General features: G+C 43.5%; 1 protein-coding gene across 2 annotated transcripts in view; it reads right to left on the minus strand.

Annotated features, from left to right (window-relative positions):
- The window catches only part of dock11 (dedicator of cytokinesis 11), a 61,090-nt gene that overhangs the window by 34,736 nt on the left and 6,376 nt on the right, over positions 1-19,978 (minus strand). For both annotated transcript variants that reach the window (XM_080486441.1, XM_080486442.1), the window contains exons 2-20: positions 18,654-18,770; positions 17,379-17,468; positions 15,839-15,921; positions 15,448-15,514; positions 13,698-13,793; positions 12,818-12,952; positions 12,116-12,299; positions 11,691-11,770; positions 10,179-10,262; positions 9,899-10,039; positions 8,336-8,599; positions 7,388-7,510; positions 7,221-7,303; positions 7,007-7,129; positions 6,854-6,930; positions 6,106-6,290; positions 5,945-6,010; positions 1,914-2,006; positions 593-716 (exon numbers count right to left, since the gene is read on the minus strand). In XM_080486441.1, the coding sequence (XP_080342567.1) occupies positions 593-716; positions 1,914-2,006; positions 5,945-6,010; positions 6,106-6,290; positions 6,854-6,930; positions 7,007-7,129; positions 7,221-7,303; positions 7,388-7,510; positions 8,336-8,599; positions 9,899-10,039; positions 10,179-10,262; positions 11,691-11,770; positions 12,116-12,299; positions 12,818-12,952; positions 13,698-13,793; positions 15,448-15,514; positions 15,839-15,921; positions 17,379-17,468; positions 18,654-18,770 (2,215 nt within the window). The remainder of the gene's footprint in view (positions 1-592; positions 717-1,913; positions 2,007-5,944; positions 6,011-6,105; positions 6,291-6,853; positions 6,931-7,006; positions 7,130-7,220; positions 7,304-7,387; positions 7,511-8,335; positions 8,600-9,898; positions 10,040-10,178; positions 10,263-11,690; positions 11,771-12,115; positions 12,300-12,817; positions 12,953-13,697; positions 13,794-15,447; positions 15,515-15,838; positions 15,922-17,378; positions 17,469-18,653; positions 18,771-19,978) is intronic.

The raw sequence follows: 19,978 nt of genomic DNA on the forward strand, positions 1-19,978 counted from the left end.
AAAAGCAAAAGATATCAGATCCGGTGAATTGTTGGCTAAACGTCTCCAGAACTTTCCAAAGTGTGGATAAAATTAGAATTTATTCAAGCAGTTTGTTTAATTTCAGTGTTAAATAAAAAGGAAAGATCATCTGTTCAGACCTTTAACCATGTTTTCTTAAAATTTCGCGAGCGCGTCGTTTTTTTTTTTTACAGAAACAGCAGCTCCGTCTCTCTACTGAAAGGCATTCAGGACTTTTCCCAGGTTCGGCCAGCTGTGACGTACAAAGACTCAACACATGGGGTACAAAAATCACAGTTATGTGTGAAATAGAAGAGACTAAAGCAGAAGCTATCGGTCAAGATGCAGCCTGAAGCTACAACAAACTGAGGAGTACCTACATCGAAATACCAACTGTGAGTGACCAGAAATATGATAGATGAAGGTTTTACACACACACACACACACACACACACACACAAAAAAAGAATAATTTCATAATAAAATAATTTAGAGATCCAAAGCATCTTATATCATTAGGCGTGTCTGCAGGTGTTTGTCTCCACAGTGATGTTCTGCAGGCTCTACAGAGACGACCTGTGGTCGGACCCACCCAGAGACTCCACCCCGTCCCTCTTCTTGCTGCTGGCCTTGCTGCTGGACTCGCAGCTGATGTGGTAGAAGGTGAAGAGGAGGTGGTGCTTCTCGTGGACGTGGACCGGCAGCTCGATCTTCACCTGCACACATCGGGAAGAGACGTGAGCTTCAGACGACAAATTGCTTTCAGAGTCTAAACCCCACCGCACGTTTTGTTGGACCACTTTAATATTATGTTCGAATTGTTTGAGTACTTCCTGTTTATTAGATGTGATGCTAACCCTTCGATTTGCAGCTCAAACGTCTGATGGAGCATCAGTGCTTTGAGGAATTTCACTGAAACTATCTGCACCTCTGATTTACAGCTTTTTGATCTAAAATCATTTATAAATAAGTAAGTAAGCAAATGTAAAAGTGAATGATCAAATCAATTAAAAATAATTACACGGGTGTATAAACAAATAAGTAAATAAATCGTTACAGTCTCGTACTTTTTTATTCTAGTAACATTTATATATTCACATATATTAAAAACATCTAACTTTAATTTGGGCAGATTATATTTAGATAAGTTGGAACTTTAGTTGTGTGTTTTTCCTTTTTTGTTGTGCATACATTGGTAAATATAATGCAATACAAAGTGTGTTGGTGCACGAATGCAGTTTTGCATTCAGTTATTTTATTTTTCTTAAGGTTTGTACAGCAACTAATTGTCAACATGGTTGAGAAACAAACTACATCTAAACTGCTGTACTTTGATGTGAAAATATAATAAAAATAATTAAACTAAAATATTGTGCCAATGAAAGAAAGAAAGAAAGAAAGAAAGAAACATGGGAGACACAAAATACATAATAATCTGGGTTGAGGTCTGAGGAATGCTTCATACAGCAGGGGGCAGCAGCAAGCACATCTTTCACTCATAATAAACAACCTGGAGGAATTAGCAGATGCAGTCATGACACAAGTATGAATCAGTCTGATTCTCTGTTGGCTGAGTGGAACACAGCTCATTGTGAAGCAGATATGAAATGTTAAGGATGTGAAGGCTGAAGCATGTGGAGGTAAATCCCACAGAGCATGAATGTGTGTGTGCACTTTAAGATCCTAATCCGTCTCGTATCACGGCCATATGGACCCCCTCTGCCTCAGCAGTGTCCCCAACGCACCTCGACTGCTTCAACTGTGTGTGAGATCACAGCCCCACCCTGAGACAGATTTATGGGATTATCACAGCGCTGCTGAGGAATTTTGTTGTGTTGAGGAGTTTTCCTCGTCGTCAGTGTCTCTAACATGAATTGTGGGGTGTGGAGGTCCAGCTCGGACCCTGATCCCACCTCGTCGTAGAACTCTGGGCTCTGGTTGTGGTGCAGCACGGCGGCGTAGCTGCTGCCGGTGAAGAGGGAGTCTCCCGGCTTGCCGTAGATGCACTGAAAGACAACGAAGCGACCACATCAGTCAGGTTTGGAGTCGGCAATCACCGACACCACCGGGGTGAGTCCAGACGATCTCCACCTCTGAACCAGGAGGGGCTTCAAGGCAAGGGAATTGATAGACGCAGCTCCTTGAGGATAACGAGGGGCTCAGCCGTCTCACGTCATGGTTTGACTGGTTTCTGGTTATAATATGTGATCACACCAACATGAGATGCAGACGTGTTTTGGTAGAAACAGTAAGTCTCCATAAAGAAACTCTTTTGCTAAATGAGTTTAAGAGCTTTACAAAAAAAAAAAGTCATCAAAGTAGCTTAAAGGACATGCTGAGAAAGGTTTTGCTGCATGGCATCCTCTTAATTTGAAAAATGGATGCTACAGATATTGCGATAATGACCCATATAACTACCTGCATCTCTACTGCCTTTTTTGTCTATTTGTTTATGCTACTTCTCTTTTATCATCTTTTTTTCTCTCTCAAATATCCTACTTTGTTTTTTACCCAAATGAAGTGTTTGTTTGTGTACAGTATGTCATTCTTCTAAAATGTTGGATGAATGAATGGTGCAGTAACACTGCAGCAGGGATGGAGCTTTATATTGTATTTATATATGTTTATAGTATTTAATTTTGTATGTTTCCCCCAAAAAATCTTTTTAAAAAAACATTTAAGGAAAAAAGTAGCCGGAGCTTACATGCGACAAAGACAAAATACACCGAGTTCAAAATTACGAAGCAAATTGTTGTGTCATAAGTGTTGTTTTTCAGTTAAACTCATGGATGGTGTTACGTCTCAGGACTCTTTAGATCGCTGGAATCCATCTCAGACACCTGTGATCATTAGTCTGCCAGTTGAGCCCAATTAAAAGAAATTCTAAAATGTTTTGAAACCCTGTTGTGAGTAACAAATTGACACGTTGCATTCTAAGATTTTTTTAATTTTGTAAACAATAGAGCTGAGCTGCCCGATTGTGGGAGGGTCAGAGGGAGGGCCTACCTTGATTGGGATTACATGACACTATATAGGGTTTGGTTTCTGATTGGCTCGCTGGAGCAACACGGTTTAAAAAATTTCTTTAAACATGCAAAGAGGAGAGTTGACAAACTTTCTTCTCGTCTGTGGCGTCATTCCAGGTATGGAGACGATTATTACTGTTGGAAAACCATTGGAAAGTGAATTTTGCAGAATATGACCCCTTTAACATTTTGTTCATATTATTACATGGAAGTTTGATGAATTATTCTTAAGACTTTTGTTTTTTATTTCCTTTATTTTACTGTTTTTGTCCTTCAATGTATTTAGTAAGTAAAACACTTATACAAATAGTACACAAATAGTGTACGTGTGTGTTGTCTGGGTGGATCAATTTGAATGCTTGTTAATGTTTTTCCTTTGCATGTGATTTGTCAATCATCTGTGAAGCACATTAAGTTGCACTGTATTATCTGAAAGGTGCTTTATAAAATAAATAGACTGATATCAGCACTGATAAATGTGTCGGGCATCGTCTGTCTGTTCAATTCAGGTGGAAGACTGGAAATAATGAAGCCAAATAGAAAGTCTCTCTCATCCTGACACCTGACAGACAAAAAACAAAGAACACGCCAACTTTTGCAGAGCCATTTTTCATTTGCAGAGCCGGTTGGGATGTTTGAAATGAGATTCGACGGAGTGGAAGGTGAACGTCTCGACCTGTTCTCATGGCTTTGTGCTCTAATGAGGACGTTAACGAACGTAGTCGCCTGTAATGAGCGATAATGAGCAGATCCGGCCAGAGGAAGGACGCAGCTCTGGAGCCAGAAGCCGAGACCGACGGGAGTCACAATCAGACGAAAAGAAAAAAAAAAAAAAAAGAGAGAGAGAGAGAGATTTGTCTGAGGAGGAAAGGAAGTGGCTCTGTGAGAAAATGGCTACAGACGTGCAGCCGACAAGGTGCAAGACAAAGAGCCGATGGGGGTCCAGATTACCTGGGGGGGGGGGGGATGAGGGCGGAGGAGCTGCGGTGAGTTTTATCTGACTGACGGAGCCTGTTGGCACACGCCTCCTCCTGGTACAGACCGATAGCGGCGTCTCATAGGAACTCACGACTCAGCAGGTCTGCGGGTTATTTATGGCTCAAACTCATCTCTAACTGTACAATGACTTGTTTTGTTTTTTTAGTCACTTATTTAATCTGAAAGATGTTGAATCTGTTCAATCTTCACTTTTCAGGCCGACCTCCCGTAAATTAAAGGAAAATGACGCCTTTGAAGTAAAACGTACTGAATGTCAGCCGTTTCCCGGAGGCGCCTTCTGCTCAAGTCAGATCTGTAAGTCAATAGATTTGCAGACTGTCCATTCAAACCAGGTAAAGTGTGAAGGCCTTACAGCAAACTGATGCTACTATCCAAAATTCCCTTCTAACAGATGCTCAACGTCCAAGTATTTATCATTGTGACTGCAGTAACGGCAGCCCGTCTGTTTCTTTCAAGCATCACGTGAACTCTCCCTTCTCTCTGATCTCAGGATCTTCCCCTGCTTCCGCCGATTAACATCTCCCGGGGTCGTGCGCTGCTGGCTCCGCCGTTTGTAGTGCAACTTTCCGTCTGTCGCTTTAAAACGCCGCGCGACAAATTGCCGGAGACTCGCCCCGATCTCTGCGCAGATGCGATATGCCCAACCGCTCGCCGGCCGCGTCCGTCTGGATTCACTTAATCCAGAGCAGCGGCTGCGAACGTTGTGGCGGCGAAAGAACGACAAATTCCTGTTTTACCACCTCGCTCTGGAAAAGTGAGGAGAAAAATAATCGGCGGGGCTGTGGTGACTATTTCCAACCACAGATATTTGACGTGTGTGGCCGGGGGGGGAGTGACCATTCATTACTTTCTACCACGAGCAGTAATAAGCAGTTTGTGTCTCGTCCTCAGTTCATCACTACAGGATTCATGTGTTGGAAGAATAACCCGACTCAATTAAAAAAAGAAGATTTATATGAGTAATTCTTCTGTATCATTGGATTCAAGGTTTTTATTAAGACACCGACATATTGAGTCCAGCCTGAGGCAAAGATCAGCCAATCACAGAGCAGACGTCCATCTGCTTGCTTTCAGGAAGTGGCCCCCTGCGATAAAGGCCGTAAACTTCTCTCCGACCTCCAGAATTCACAGTGAAGACAAACAAGTGGAAAAACCACCCTCTCAAAGGCAGTGGACAGTTTCCCCAACTCTCCTCTCGGCTCTAGCAGGAGTCCCATCATGGGTTCATTTGACATGCGAGAATCTAATTCGACATCCTCGGAGCAGAAAAAGCCTCAAGACTTCCCTTCGTTGCCCCCCGAGGTTTGGAACCATCGATTTAAATGAGTAAAATGTATTATATTGCACCTTTCACATCAGCTTATTCATGAGACACATGATCAAACTGAAACGGCTAATCATCGAACCCAGAGGCAAGAAATACAGTAAAAACCGTATTGGACCCAGGACAGAACCCTGTGGGACACCATTCAACCCTTCATAAGGCATCCATATATGGTCACGTTCAGCTTTCTCGTGTTTCTAAAACTAACCTTGATAAATCAAAAACACATGACTTCTCTTTTGAAAACAGGACAATAACACCAGGATGAAACAATATGATTGTTAAAGCTTCTAAATTGAAACAGTGAGAAAATTCTGCCGAATTAAAGGAGATTTTAACTATATTTAGTGTAATACAATGTTTTTATGGTCTGCTTTCCACTTTCCACTCGCTTTGTGTTGCATAGGAACATTCAGATGTTTCTTTTATTTTTTTTAAATGGACAATAAATTCATAAAAAAAAGTAGATTTTTAACACCAGTTAAAAATGTTTTAATGTTTTAATCCTCCATTTCTGAATGTGTCTTAGAGAGTTAAGCTGTAATGTCACATCAACCGATCATACGTTTGTCGTGGTCTGTGCCAGTAAACTCACCTTCAGAGGGCTCGTCCCTTCGTCATCTGAATCTCGGAACTGGATGCCGACTGCAATGTTTCTGGCCTGATGTGGAGGAAACGGTGAGGAGAGGTCAGTGACACAAACCAGCGTGAGTCCTCACTTTCACGCAGTTCCACTTTCATTTCAGAGTCACGCACCTTGGTGAAGGTCTTCTGGTTGTCGTACTTGAGCTGCAGGGGGTAGACGTAGAGCTGGTTCTTGTAGGTGGTGAAGGGGTAGTTGTACTTGGCCTCCTCGGGGAGAAACTCCTCGACCTCCACCGACACTCGGTCGCAGGCGTCCTCGAAGGGCTTGACGGGAATGTAGGAGGACGTGACGGTGTCTGAGGGGCGGGGGAGGACGTCGGGTTAGAGGAGCCAACATCTTACCTCCTGCTTTCCTTTACTGCTTCCGGTCAGCTTTTCTTTACATTCATCAAGTGTTTCATTCAGTCATTCATTCATGAAGAATTACACGCCTGCTAATCTTTACGTTTTCACACAAAATGTGAATAAACGGAGGCTTTCAGCAAGTCAGTGCCGCAAAAGATAATCAATGATTGACAGTGAGGTTATATATTATGATTGTTAGCCTTAATATGCTATCAGAGAATAACTTTTTAAGTAAGACCTAAAACATTACCGTACCTGTATAATTAATACATTTGATGCCATTACAATGTATTTAGGGAAAAAAATTAAAGCTCCGGATGTTATTTCGACTTTTTCCACTTGTTTACTTTGGTTACGTTATGTGATTGACTGTAAAGCGATTATGTAGATGATTAAAGTACTCGGATGTTCTACAGATATCTAGAGTAGAAAATGAGTGTGTTACTATAGTAACTAAACTAAGATCGATGTGTATCGTCTGACCACTGCGCTGCGCGCGGAACGGAGAGCATACTTGAGTAGTCCGGCGGGACGCATTCGATGGTGACGTTCAGCTGCCCGGGGATCGTCTGGAGTTTGCTCTTCTCGGGTCTGACGAAACAAGAGCGTGCGTGTTCAAATGAAGAGTGCGGCTTTGCCGCGGCGGCGGAAATGGGCCGCGACTCACTTCCTGATGTCGGCCAGCAGCTTGATGATGTCATCAGAGGTGATCTTGCTGCTGTCCTGACGGTAGAGAGGAGAAAACTTCCCGTCCATGTCCAGGCTGCCCTGAGCGTCTTTGAACACCTGCCTGGCAACACACACAAACACACACACACACACAGGTGAAGAGCACCGATCACACACGCTTCACTTTATTTTCAGTTTTATTCTGGTCTCACTTTGCAGCCCAAGCAAACGGCATCCTGTACTGCCCCAGGCGCTGGCACGTCTGCTTGGCGGCTTTCAGCACCTTCTGGGCCGTCTGCATACAGAGGAGGAGACGCGTCAGAACCGCTGAAACTAATGAACTCATGTGAGAATGGACGGGGGGGGGGGGGGGGGGCACCTTGCTGATGTCGGAGGTCTTGATGTACGGCTCGGCGCAGTGGGTGATGCCGTTCTGCAGCACCTTCTCCACACGGGCCACCAGGAAGATGTCGGCGTGGGGGTTGGTCACGGAGAAGATACCCTGGGAGGGAGGGGGGGCGGGGGGGGCGGATTCACACATCACAGAGGGGGAACTTCAATGAGCCACAAATATGTCAAACTGAGATCAACCAGAAATTCTTTTATTTTTCAATGTTTGCCGTTTCATCTTGAGCCAAATAACAAAACCACCAAATCCTCAATAACCGGTTCCATTCCCCGTCTCCCCCCGTCAAAGTGTCCTTGAGCAAGACACTGTTTTGCTATAAGTTAAATCCATTTACCAATTTTACCATTTAGCCTTTGAAATGTTTTAATGGGAACAAACTACTTTCTTTGACTTTTTATTTATTTTTTTCCATCAAACACAAATAAATTGTTGCTATTGTCTATATTTTTAGGTTGTTTTAGTTTTTTTCCTCGTATTTTTGCATGTTGGCGTAAAGTACAAAATGCGGAATATCAGTTCTTTTAAATATTTGATTTAATGTCCGACTTGACAAATTGGACGGATTTCAGTTCCGTTTCAGCCCCGTAAACTGCAACTTGTACTTTTCGGAGAATTTTACTGTTCATCCAGATATGATACAAAAGACTTTACAGAACATGAAGTTAGTGTATATGTGGAAAAAAAAACATGAAACGTGTCTGGAAGTCTTTTGTTTCACATAAATAAAATTTGAAGTACACATGTACATTTACAGAATGACTTTTGACAAAGTCTTAATTTCCTGGATAAAAGGTGCAGATAGGGATTGAAATCATTCTTTAAATTCATCTTCTTCCACTGACTGATGTAACGTCAGCTGAAGCGAATGAGGAAGTCCGTCATTAATTTCAGACATTTCTTGGTCGGTGATGTCAGTACCTGGGTGGGGAAGCGCAGCAGAGCCTCCGACACCCTCTGAAGGACGGGCAGGCCGTTTCCCTTCCCAGAATCTCCGTTCACCATCCCCAGACCTCCTCCTCCTCCTCCTCCTCCTCCTCCGTCCGAGTCGGACGAAGGCGACAGAGCGGCGTCTGTCAGCATGTCCCTGACGCACTGCGGGTTGAGGTCGACGTGGAAGTCGGCTGAAATCTTGCAGCTCTTGGAGACGTCGAAGAGGGCGAGGCTGATGAAGAACGGCTCCACCTGGGTTCAGAATCAGGCGTATTTCATGAATCAGTAAGAGGAGACACTGAACCACATGAGTTTCTAAAATCATCTTCTCTTTGCATCCCCGGAAACTCAACTAATTTAAAGACCCAAGACCCATTCTACCTGTGATGAGCCTAATTATCATGGATTCAACATCAACATTACTGATATATATATATATAGGAAATTCCTATCACAATGATACAAAAGACAATCAGCGTCTGCAAATATATTTTGCCAAAATCGAGAGGAGAGCGAGAAGCCTCCAGTCTGGGAGGAGCAGAGGAAGGACGGAGGCGAACTCAATGTTTTATGACTACAGTGATCCACTCGGGATAAGTGGCACTTAAAGCCCTGCCGACTCACGCTGGCGTCACACACGCTCTGCTTCCACCCTGTTTGTTTGGAGCTGCTCAGGTTTATTTGTCTTTCCATGAAGTTTTCAGGTCACTCCATCCATAAAACGCACAAATGAAATAATTGTGTTTTTCATCCAGTGTGGCCCGGTAATTTAAAAGAAGTTTCTAGATAAATAAATTTGATTAAATGCGAATTTCAGATGATATAATACGGAGAGCAGAAAATCTCTCACCTTTTTAGTGAATCGTCTGTAATTTCATCAAGTTTAATGTGTTCCAATGGATTTTTGTTTATGCAAAGATCTAAATCTCCTAAAATATGCAGAAACTCCAAGTATACCAACAGTTAAAGAAAAAGGCAGACTTAAGAAATAAAGATCTGCATCATGTGTTCATTCACATATGCAATTTAAAAATGTATAAAAAAAAATAATCTATATTTTTTCCCTGTAAAAAGGGGCACTTTGTAAATAAAGGTCATTCCACTCTTGTCCACATGGTGGCAGTGTTGAGTCAGAATGAGTCCAGAAGATGAATAGTTTCTACTCAATACACTACCTTCTGGTGAAAACTAGTACTGCAAGACTAAACAAGCTCGGGGGAATTTGGCAAATTTTTCGCAAAAGAATATTTAGTATTTTATGTTATTGTTGCCAAAAAAAACCCGAAAAACAGAAAATGTTTTTTGACAAAACACCCACAAATTCTTAGAATTATGTTTTTTGACTAAGCAGAAGGCATATTAGTTCAAATTCTGGGTATTTGTAATTGAAGGTTCAGTACAGACACGTAAAAAGACAACAAAAATCCAAAAGTCGATTTTTCTTATTTTCCCGCCGCTTGAAGAGTGTCAGTTTTGTATGGTTCTCCCACACACTAAAACCCTGCGGAGGAAACCGGGTGAGTGCTGGCTGGAACGCGGCGGTGGACCTACGTTGGTGAGGACGCCGTCGCCCTTCTCGCTCACGCAGCCCTGCAGGCTGAAGGTCAGATCGTGGCAGCTCACCACGATCCGCCGGCCGAAGCGCTCCTCGAACGGCCTCACGTCCGGCTCGATGCCCGAGAAGTCCAACCTCTGAGCCGGGAGAGGGGAGGGGGAGGAAGAGGAGACAGACGGCGGGAGGAAGTGCGAGTGTCGGATCAAAGAGTGAGAATCGATGGTGAAATAAATAAGTCATGCGAGGACAAAGCAGAGCAGCAGGAGGAGAATGTACCTGAGTGTCGGGATCCAGAGAGAAAAGCTTCTGTCGGCCTTCGTTCCTGTTCATCTTATTCATCTGCTCCGTCTCCCTGGCGTACTACACACACACACACACACACACACACACACACAAACACACACACACACTTATTCTAACACACTTCAATGAAACGCTTCATCTGCTGCAGTTCAATACAAATTTTATATTAAATAAAGAAATCTAAGCTTTTTAAGTACCTTGACTGTATGTTTGATACATTACAGTTGTTCTTCACTGACCAAAACAAAAGCTATTTTATTTCAAAATAAATGTTACTTTCTTGTTGTTTTAACCACAAATTTAAAATAAGAGGAAATAGACACGAGGCTTTCCCGATACTGTGCTGCCTTTATTGTTCGAGAGCAGACGGTAGGAAAGAAAAACGGAGACAAACAAATCCAACCCTGAGGTGGGAATCTGATCCGTCTGCCTCCTGCAGACCAGTAGAGAGACGACGCTGCGGGTCTGTAGACGCTTTGAAGCCCCGGTGGAATAAACGCTGCTGCTCGCAGGCTTTAAAACACTCACTCACTCACACAAAGAGCCGCTGCTCAACCACATCAGAAACAACAGAATATACGTCTACCTGGGCTCTTAATATCATTCCATTAACCTATTTATTACAAACCCCTCCAATGTGAAGGATTAAAAAGCTCAGAGTTGAGTCATGGATCAGGTTAAATGTTAATCAAAGCTGAAGAATAAGCTGCCACACTGTGTTTTCATGTCTTTTGCTGAGACAGAATTTCACAATTGATTTGAAGCTTCATTCACTGACGGATGCATTTACCGTCATTTCCAGACTATTGAGCGCAACTGAATAAAAGCTGCACCCAACAGATTTAAAAAAGAAGAAAGAAAGAAAGTTCAGAGTTACGTGATGCACCTGAACGCATCACCCATTTTTGGCTGGTTTGGCAGCACGAAGCCCTTTAACCTGTAAAAATCTATAAATTAGCCGCGTCATCTTTTAAGACGCAGGGTTCAAAGCGTCTGAAAAAAAACCGTGGTGTATAATCTGGAAATTACGGTAATCTGTGTTTTACCAAAAGAGCAAAGTGAAGTCGGCCCAACGGAAAGGATGAGAGTGTGTGAGAGGTTTTAAGTATTTCATACTCCTAATCGCTTGAGATTCTTAATTATTTGCTTTAATGCATTTCTCTTGTATAAATAAATACATTTGCCCTGCCTTTGTCTCTGTGCTGAATCGCTGAGGTAAATGTGAATGAGCTAAAGCGTGTAAACTATTCATAAATCTGTTAATAATAGATCAAAATTTTACTTAGAGCTCAACGTCCTTAAATTCTCCGGTCTTTTACTCATCGTGGCTCTTTACTCAAACAATCAACTTTTTTGGCCGATCACTTAAACGAGGGAATTCAAAGCAGGAGGCATGCTCGAGGGAACCAGACAAAACATTAATCTAATCCACGGCACCGCCTCCGACCTACAGTAGCTAAGTGATTCCAGAAGTGACGTTTTTACCTTCATGAGTTCGGTTTGTAAACTCCTTCCAGGGTTTTCCAGGAAGCTCTCGGCTTTGCCTTGGCTGACGGCGTCGTCGTCTGAAAAGTACGAGTCAAATCACTGACGCAGGATTGATGGACTCCCGACCAGGAGACGTTCGAAAAAAACTGATATTACACGGGATTATCAAGTTAAAAATGTTGTCCTTTATTACAGTAATGCTGAATTCCACCATCTTTAGAAGACAAAAAGTCATTTTAGCCATGTTTGAAGCTGATAAGCAGCAGCTCCTTTATGTGTATTTACTATACGAGCGAACACAGTTCGTGGCTAAAATATCAAATGCGTGTTAAATAAGTCTAATCTAAAGGCGTACAGTTATTTCCAATGTGTAGCAGGATCGTCATATGTCACTGCGGGAGAAGTGAAATCGTCAAACTGACCCAGAGCGCAGTCCAGCGCCTCAGAGCCGTTCCTCCGGTCCGGCCCGGGCTCGGAGCCACCCTGCAGAGCCTGCTTCAGGGTACACACCCACTCCTCCATCTCCGCCTCGCTGTCCGCGGCCAGGAAGTGGCTGTAGCGGTCCTGCATCTTCAGCTCGAAGCCATTGCGCCGCATCTTGGGGCTCTGAGGAGAGAAAAAAAAAAGGGGGGGGGGCAGGTTAAGATGGTGTGGGGATTTTCATGGTGAGTGACGGTCTGCATCCATCTTCTGGATCTGAAGGCTTTCCGTAAGGATGGGAGAGAAATCAGAGTTTAACATTTATTATTCACACCCGACAGGCTCAGCGCATTAAACCCGCTCCACCCATTCATCTCCCGAGTGCTTTCATCCAAATGAAAACTTCCTGGCAGCCCGGGTGGGCGGGTGGCGGCGGGTCGGTCGGGGGGCCGAGCTGGACGAGGTACCAGCCTGCGCCTTGAGCCAACAGCAGGAGTCCCTCATAATCCGCTGGAAGCAGACTTTTCCACCCGGGCCGAAGGAATGCACTGAATCTGTCCAATAAAAGCAGGGAAAAGCCTCGGGAGTGTGGCCAGACGGATAATGGCCGCGACTTTTTACGAGGCGAGCACAAAAGGTAAGTCCACCCACGCAGCGATAGTTAAACAGCGCGACACACGTTGTTTTCCCAACGCGGCTCGTACCTGAATGACATCGATGCAGGAGTCCAGGTAGATGGATCCTTTGGTTTCTTTGCAGTTTTTCTCGTCCTTGTAGGAGTTGAGGATGTAGGAGCCGTCGGGGAGCTGAGACAAGTAGAAGTACCTCCGCTTGAACACCTGCAATTTTCACAATAGAGAGCAAGTGAGCTCAATGCCAGAAGCAACATTTTACCATTTGAACTGATTTTGGTGAAATAATAAACCATTAAAGAGACTTACATACATTTATGCAACAAAGTCAGAACCACAAGGTAGTTTTTGCTGAAATCCACATGTTGAGTTTCTAGTGTTACTACTGATACTTTGTGCATACTTATTGATATTTCTGTGTTTATAAAAACTGTGCCTGTGTAAGATGTGTGCTTGGTGTATAATGTTTGATATGTGCATCCGTAAGATATGCTGACCTATGAGGACCTGAAAATGTCCCCGTCTTTCTCTTCTCCTGCCATGATGGACAGTATTTTTTTTTTGTGTGCCCGCAATGCAGACAATGACATAAGGTTGCTTGGCGGAATATTACTATTAGCCTCACTACTTATTCCTGCTTGTACTATTCATGTTCTAAATAGATAAGTAAATCAAATTTAAATGTAACCTAACAGGACTTTGTAAAAATAGAACCTGTGAGTCCAAACTGTGGGCTAAAAAAAAACCCGAGGAGAAGCAGACATGCGGCATGAGTAAAATGTACGTAAAGCCATAAAGTGACTGAAAATTTGGAGTAAACCGGTTGAGGACAGAGACATTTACAGGCAAATTGAGGTCTTCACACAGAAAGAAAAACTGTGTCTGAGGTGCCCTGCTCCACCAGGCGGTTTGACTTGTCGTCGTCGTGTTGTGGTGACAGAAGGTGACTCACCCTCATGGAGACGGACAGGCTGCTGTTGATGTTGGCTTTCTGAAGCCAGCCCTGCTTCATGATGCCCCCCCGCTGGGAGCACAGTGACGACGTGTCCTGACAGACAGAACACTGGGAATCAGTCACGTTTATTAAACCTAATGCATATTAAACATCCTCTGTCGCCCAGCTTCATGTTAGTGACACTGTTTACATCGGCACTAAATAGCATCTTCGCCTCTAATACTACTCCTGTGTACAAATACTAACTTGTATTTAATCTTGTTTCTGAAAAGTGGAACTGTTATATTCATTTTTAAATGATGGGACTTGGTGTGCTAAATGTATGTTACATAAAAAAATTCATCATCACTGAACTGTTTCGGCTAAATGTTAAACATTTCATTTTGATGTGTTGACCGATGAAAGAGATCGAGAGAAAAAGAAGATTCAAATTTTGCACAGAATCTATTGGAAACAACGACGATATTTGCATGAACTATGAAGGTAATCAAGAGAATTTCCCCACGACCGACTGGTATTTTCCTTCACTGCCACTAGTGGAATGTCAGGTTTTGTTTTTAAACTCAGCCACGGAAGTTTTTCAAGAACATTTTGTTATTTTCTTTCCTAAAATAGAACTTTTAGCTGCCCTAATGGTTTCTGTTGCCGTTTAAAATGAGCTAATAGCGACTATAAACCTGTAAAACATCTAATGTGCAACATCCGATATGTTGTTTTTGGTCTCGGGAATAAAACTTGAATTCAAAAGCTGTGCAAATAGTTGCATTCCGTTTTTATTTACAGCTTCTTCACTTGTTGGGGGAGTTGTGGTTAAAGAAAAACATTGCCCTGTGCACGTCATAATGCTTAAACCTTCGTTTCCTATAGAGGATTTAAAAAGGCTTTCTTGTATGACTTAATTTAGATCACAGCTTTTCTATGAATAATGTTCATTAATACATCAACAGTGCAGTTGATCAACCTCCAGATAAATAAGGAGAATTGTTCCGCTTTTCCCAGAAAGAAATCCTCAGCGGTGTAGGCGCATTAATAATCTCGGTAAACAAACATTCATCACGTTGCACACAGAGCCCGCTGGGCGGTAATGCGCAGGGGCCTCTCTGCAGAGTTCAGTGCTCAGAGGCTCTAATCAACTTAATGCGAAGCCTGGACCGAAAGGCATCAGAACGCGGAGGGAGGAGGACGCAGACCGATGGAGACCAGCCCGCTGAAGTGCCGCTCCCGTCCTCTGCCGGTCACGTCTCTACCGTCTCCTCCTCCTTCGTCCTTTAATCTAATTGGCTGGCAGGCGTCCTCCTGCAGCTCGTCCATCCTTTATTCCTCACACATGTACTCTAGATTGTCACCCACCCCCGGCTGCTTTACGGTGCAATAACCATAAATCAATGCTCAAACAAACATTTAGAATCGGAGTCCTGTCATTTCAGGCAGATTTCATGACGCGGAGCACGGTGACGTACGTTTTCCTCCGATTAATCCTTCCCCTCTGGCTAACTTTATCTGCATCCGGCTCCAGGAGAGGAAGAACAACAAGAAGAAGAAGATCGATGAGGTCTATTTATAGAACGCAGAGCGCTTCTGGTTTCACTGCTTGGTCTCTCGGTGACCATAAGTCACATGATCTTTTTCCCCTGCGCCGTTCCAGTTCAACTGCATCTCCTCCGAAACGCTTTGATTTGTACAATATCGCTAAAAGCAGTATGACCGGACTGCAGCCAAGCCGAGAGAAAACCACCTGGAGGCTCACCTCATCTTTGGCGTCTTCATCGACCTCGAAGACGTGACCCGGCAGCTTGTCTGTCTTCAGGCCTTTGCTTTAACAGGAGACACGGACAGGGTCAATAGATCACTTCAATACTGAAGTATGAGTGTCTGTGAGTGAATGGTGGTGGTTGTTGTCATACATAACCTGACTTAAGGTCCAAACATGTGGGCTGCACCTGCTGAGCAGGAACACATCTGGCTGAACTCTGCTGTTTTTCAGTGTGTGTGTGTGTGTGTGTGTGTGTGTGTGTGTGTTTCCCTCTGATTGGTTGCAGGTTCAGCATGTCCACATGAGCAGGCTCAATCCAGAGCCCATGTTGGCCAGGAAATGGTTTATGTCTGCTTTAAAGTACAAGTCCAATTCGTCTCCTTACCTCGGCAACATGCGGAAGTCCCCCGAGTAAGCCTCGTACTTGTAGTTGATCACGTGCCAGTCGGTGTTGTACATCTTGATGCACTGCCAAACAAGGTTGACACGGAGGAGAGGGCGGGATTAGAAAGTAGGCTCACAACAAGTGAACCACATCAGTCTGATCTGAACAAGCACACAGTCATTTACCCTTTTTGTCCCACTTTTGTACCTTTACTTGCTTCACAAAATACAAAATTCTGTTGTTTCTTCTGCAAAAACGTGATAAATGGTTGACAAAACAATTCAATAAGCAGCACATCTAACGAAGCTGAGTCAGTTTGTCTTTGGAGCAAAAATACAGTGTGCTGTATGGGCACTGTGGCGTTTAACACCTCCTACACTCACTGACACACAAACTCATTTTAATTATACTTCTTACTCTTGCAACTATTCCACGCCGATTTGATCATAGCTGTTTGGCTGGTGACGGCGTGAAGCTGGATTTTTCCAGAGCAGCTCTATTACACAAGCTAAATAACCCCAAAAGGGTCAAATTTGTAAAAACATATGTGTAAGTATACCTGCAGATCCTCCATAAGACCACACAGATCATCTCAATCATATAGGCCATTGATTTTCGTTGTTGTTTAGACGCCACTGAACAACAGTTTTGAAGTAAAGGCTGCAGTGCTCTCAGAGAAATTCTGCACCATCTGCACAAGTTGCCTTGTTACGGCTTTACGCAGGCTGGGGCTCACTGTGCGTATTCCCCTTCACCCCGTAGTCAAACTGCACGCTGAAGCTCTCACTGCTGTCCACAATGAATGAACACCTTGTTTGCAAAAAAAAAAAGTGACGAGCGATCCCGTGTCTGTTTTCACAATCCCTGCGACAGTGGTCTCTGTGCTCCATCACAGTCATGAGAGCTGCCCGAGCTGCAGATTTAGAGCCTGGCGCAGCAGCAGAGAGCGTCCGCGTCCTGCCAGAAATAAAATCTGCTTTTCATCGCCAATACAGTAAGTCATCAGGGCAGCGTGTTCGCTCCCAGACTGAGGTTCTTTATGAGCTCTGTGTGCACGTTCTGCCTCAGCGACCGAATGTTTTAGTCAACAAGCGTGCAAGGAATGTACAGAAAAATGAGTTATAACGGAGGACAATTAGTGGAACGGGTGCAGCAGCTGCAGGCTATATATAGAGATGAACAAAAGCAGATGAATCAGCCGTTTCAAAATCTTTTAATGTGAAAATACAGGAAGACGGGATGTAATTTAACCAAAATTGGCTACAGTGTGCAGGGTGAGTTCAAAGTTAAGCCCCGTTTACACAGCAAGGTTCCCAAATGAAAACTGAAAACTTCGGTGGCGTTTTGGGCGGAGCCACTGAAAACACAACTTTTTGAAAACTTCACACAAGGTGGAATTTTGTAATTTTGTTCCACACGCATGGGGACATACTATAATATTCTGTTTGGATATCAAGTTTTCAGACTGGACTATATCTTGGGAGAGAGCAGGTCTGCTTTCCAGAGTTCCCCTCTGGTATAAGAAATCATTTTGGCGTACCTCTTTGGCAAACAGACTCCTGGCCTCCCGCTGGGCATTCTGGGGCACCGCGGGAACGACGGTCCTCCTCTGGCGAGAGATCTGGGACTCCTGCGTGCGGAGAAATACATTTCTGAGTCATGGAACGGTAGCACAGCTGCACTGGGTGAAGCACATAGAGAGAAACAGAAGGCAGAGATAGAAAGAAACGGATCTCTCAGGGTGCCGGGGTCGGTGGGGGTGTAAACACAAATCGGGATGGGTCACTAAGCAAAACCACATGTGTCTGAAGCAGCACCAATAAACAGAGCTCAGAAGTAGCTGGCTGGGCCTCCGGGCTGACCCATAAATAACCCAGCCTGGTGTTCTGGGAATAAATGCTGACTAACAAGCGGAAGGCGTTTCTTTACAAAGCCATATTTTACACATTAGATAAAAATTATGGACTGATTATGCCGTTTTGCTGTGGCGATGCGATGCTGCAGGTGTTTCAGCAAGAAGCATCTAAAAAGTACAATCAGCTGAAGGGCAGTTCTAAGATAAACACAGGTTAGAGAATAAATATGCATTTTGTCCTAATCTGAAGTCCTAATCTGAAGTTCACAATCTGAAGTTCACAAAAAATACTGACAAAGTTTATTCATCAAGTCTTTTTCTTTCTGAATTTTCAAAATAATACACACAAACAAAATCTGCATCCCAGGTTGAGTAGAGTAAAAATATTTTCAAGAAATGCAGGCCTTTATTGTATTATACGATTATTGGCTGCATTTCTTACATTTTGAAAGGATTTTTTAATTCAACTAATTTAAATTATGTAATAACTTATTGCAATAATGGATCAAATAGGTTATTACCATACTGGCAAGTCATTACATGATGAGCTTTATCACACTGAAAAGGGTTCAAATAACCATTGCATTATTGGCAAATATTACATTACTCATTGGGACAAGGAAAGTTAACTTTTGACATCCGACTGAACGATTAGTAACTGATTTTTGATGTTTGTGAAACATATTTGTCATTCTTATTGCAAATATTTGATGGCATTCATTACACTACTTCCAGTAGTTTAACTAATACATGCAGGTTAATGAATCTCAGTATTTTGAACTGATTGCACATACTGTATATTGGCGATTACGTCAACCCAAGAGCAAACAATACGATGGCGAGGAATTACAGAACATGTGGTAGAAAAGTGCTGAATCACTGCTGTGGGTTATGATGCCATTCTGACAGCGGCGGTGACCCAAAGAGAGCAGCGGAGGGGAGACGAGGCAAAGGACTCACGGAGACGTCATCGACGGGGCAGAGCAGCAGGTCTCGATGAGGGTCGCTGTGGATCTGGGCCTTCCTCTGAAACACCACGGTCTCGTAATCCAGTGGCTCGATGATCTTTGGCTGTTCCTGCAGATAGGAGGACAAACAAACAAACAAAAAGAAATTAGTTCTGTTTTGACCTCAGACAGATATATTTTTTTTTAGGCTCGAGCGAGGCTCTGGCAAGCTACCATGAACTCCTGCTGCTACGGAGTAGTTTACAAGTGTCCCCGCCGCCACCGGAAAGTTTTCAACAGCAGACCCACGAGAGATCAGAGCGGCAACCGCAAGAGTTCAGAGGACTGTCACAGCGTGAGGAAACAGTTGCTCAGAGAGTTGAGGGCGGTTGAAAGGAAGAAAATGGTAAAAAGATGACACAGGGCAAGAGAGACGATACCGAGGGCAAAGAATGGAGAGAGTTTCTGATCCGCAACTTCATTTATGGAGCTTGATGAAAACATTAGTTCCGCCACCCCAGACAAACAGCACATCTTCCCGTTTTCACTTCCATACAGAAGCCCAGGTTGAGCAATCGCCCCCCCCTCTTTATGTTCTAAAGAGGCCTATCGACTTAAAACCGAGCCTTCCACAACTGGGTCAAGATGTGATGGCGACTTGGAAAGGTTGAAAATTAATTCCAAGAAAGTTAAGCTGAAGCTCAGCAGAGGAACTGGGGGGGGAGGCGAGTGGCTCAGCCAACAAGCTCCGTTTGAGCTGGAGTGGAAGTGGAGAGGAAGAGTCGGGCAGTTCAACCACCGACGCTGAGATACGAGGGGCAGACGGGGAAAGAATGGCGCTAAGAGAAAATGACTGAGAACTTTTCCAGCGCACTCCGTGTCATGCTGCCATTTACATGCTGCGCGGTTCGGATGTAGAGCTTCGCTTGTCTTGTTGTTTCGGGACAGAAACACAACGCTTCCCTCTTTTCAGCCAAAACTGTCACGAGGAATGTTTACAAGGAAACTGAAAGCTTTTATAAAGGTTGTTTTTAAAGAGCACAACTGTACAGACACACCAACTCCATTAAGCCGTCAAATCTTCCTTTTTACCCTAAAAATGTGTTTAATTCTCGTGTTTGACCAAAATAAATTTATATAGTTAAAGAAATTTAAGGAAATTAAAACTATTCTGCTCTACATTGACAGTGTTGGGCTCCATAATGCACCTTTTATGGCAGTTACAAATGTTTTTATTAGTGTTTCATACAGCAAACATCTGGATTTTAGTTTCTTGAAGGAAATCCAACCAGAAGACAATGAATACTATCAACTACAGGGCTTATCTCACTAATCAAA

This window comes from Lipophrys pholis (genome assembly GCF_963383615.2).
Source record: "Lipophrys pholis genome assembly, chromosome: 18".
Taxonomy (NCBI): domain Eukaryota; kingdom Metazoa; phylum Chordata; class Actinopteri; order Blenniiformes; family Blenniidae; genus Lipophrys; species Lipophrys pholis.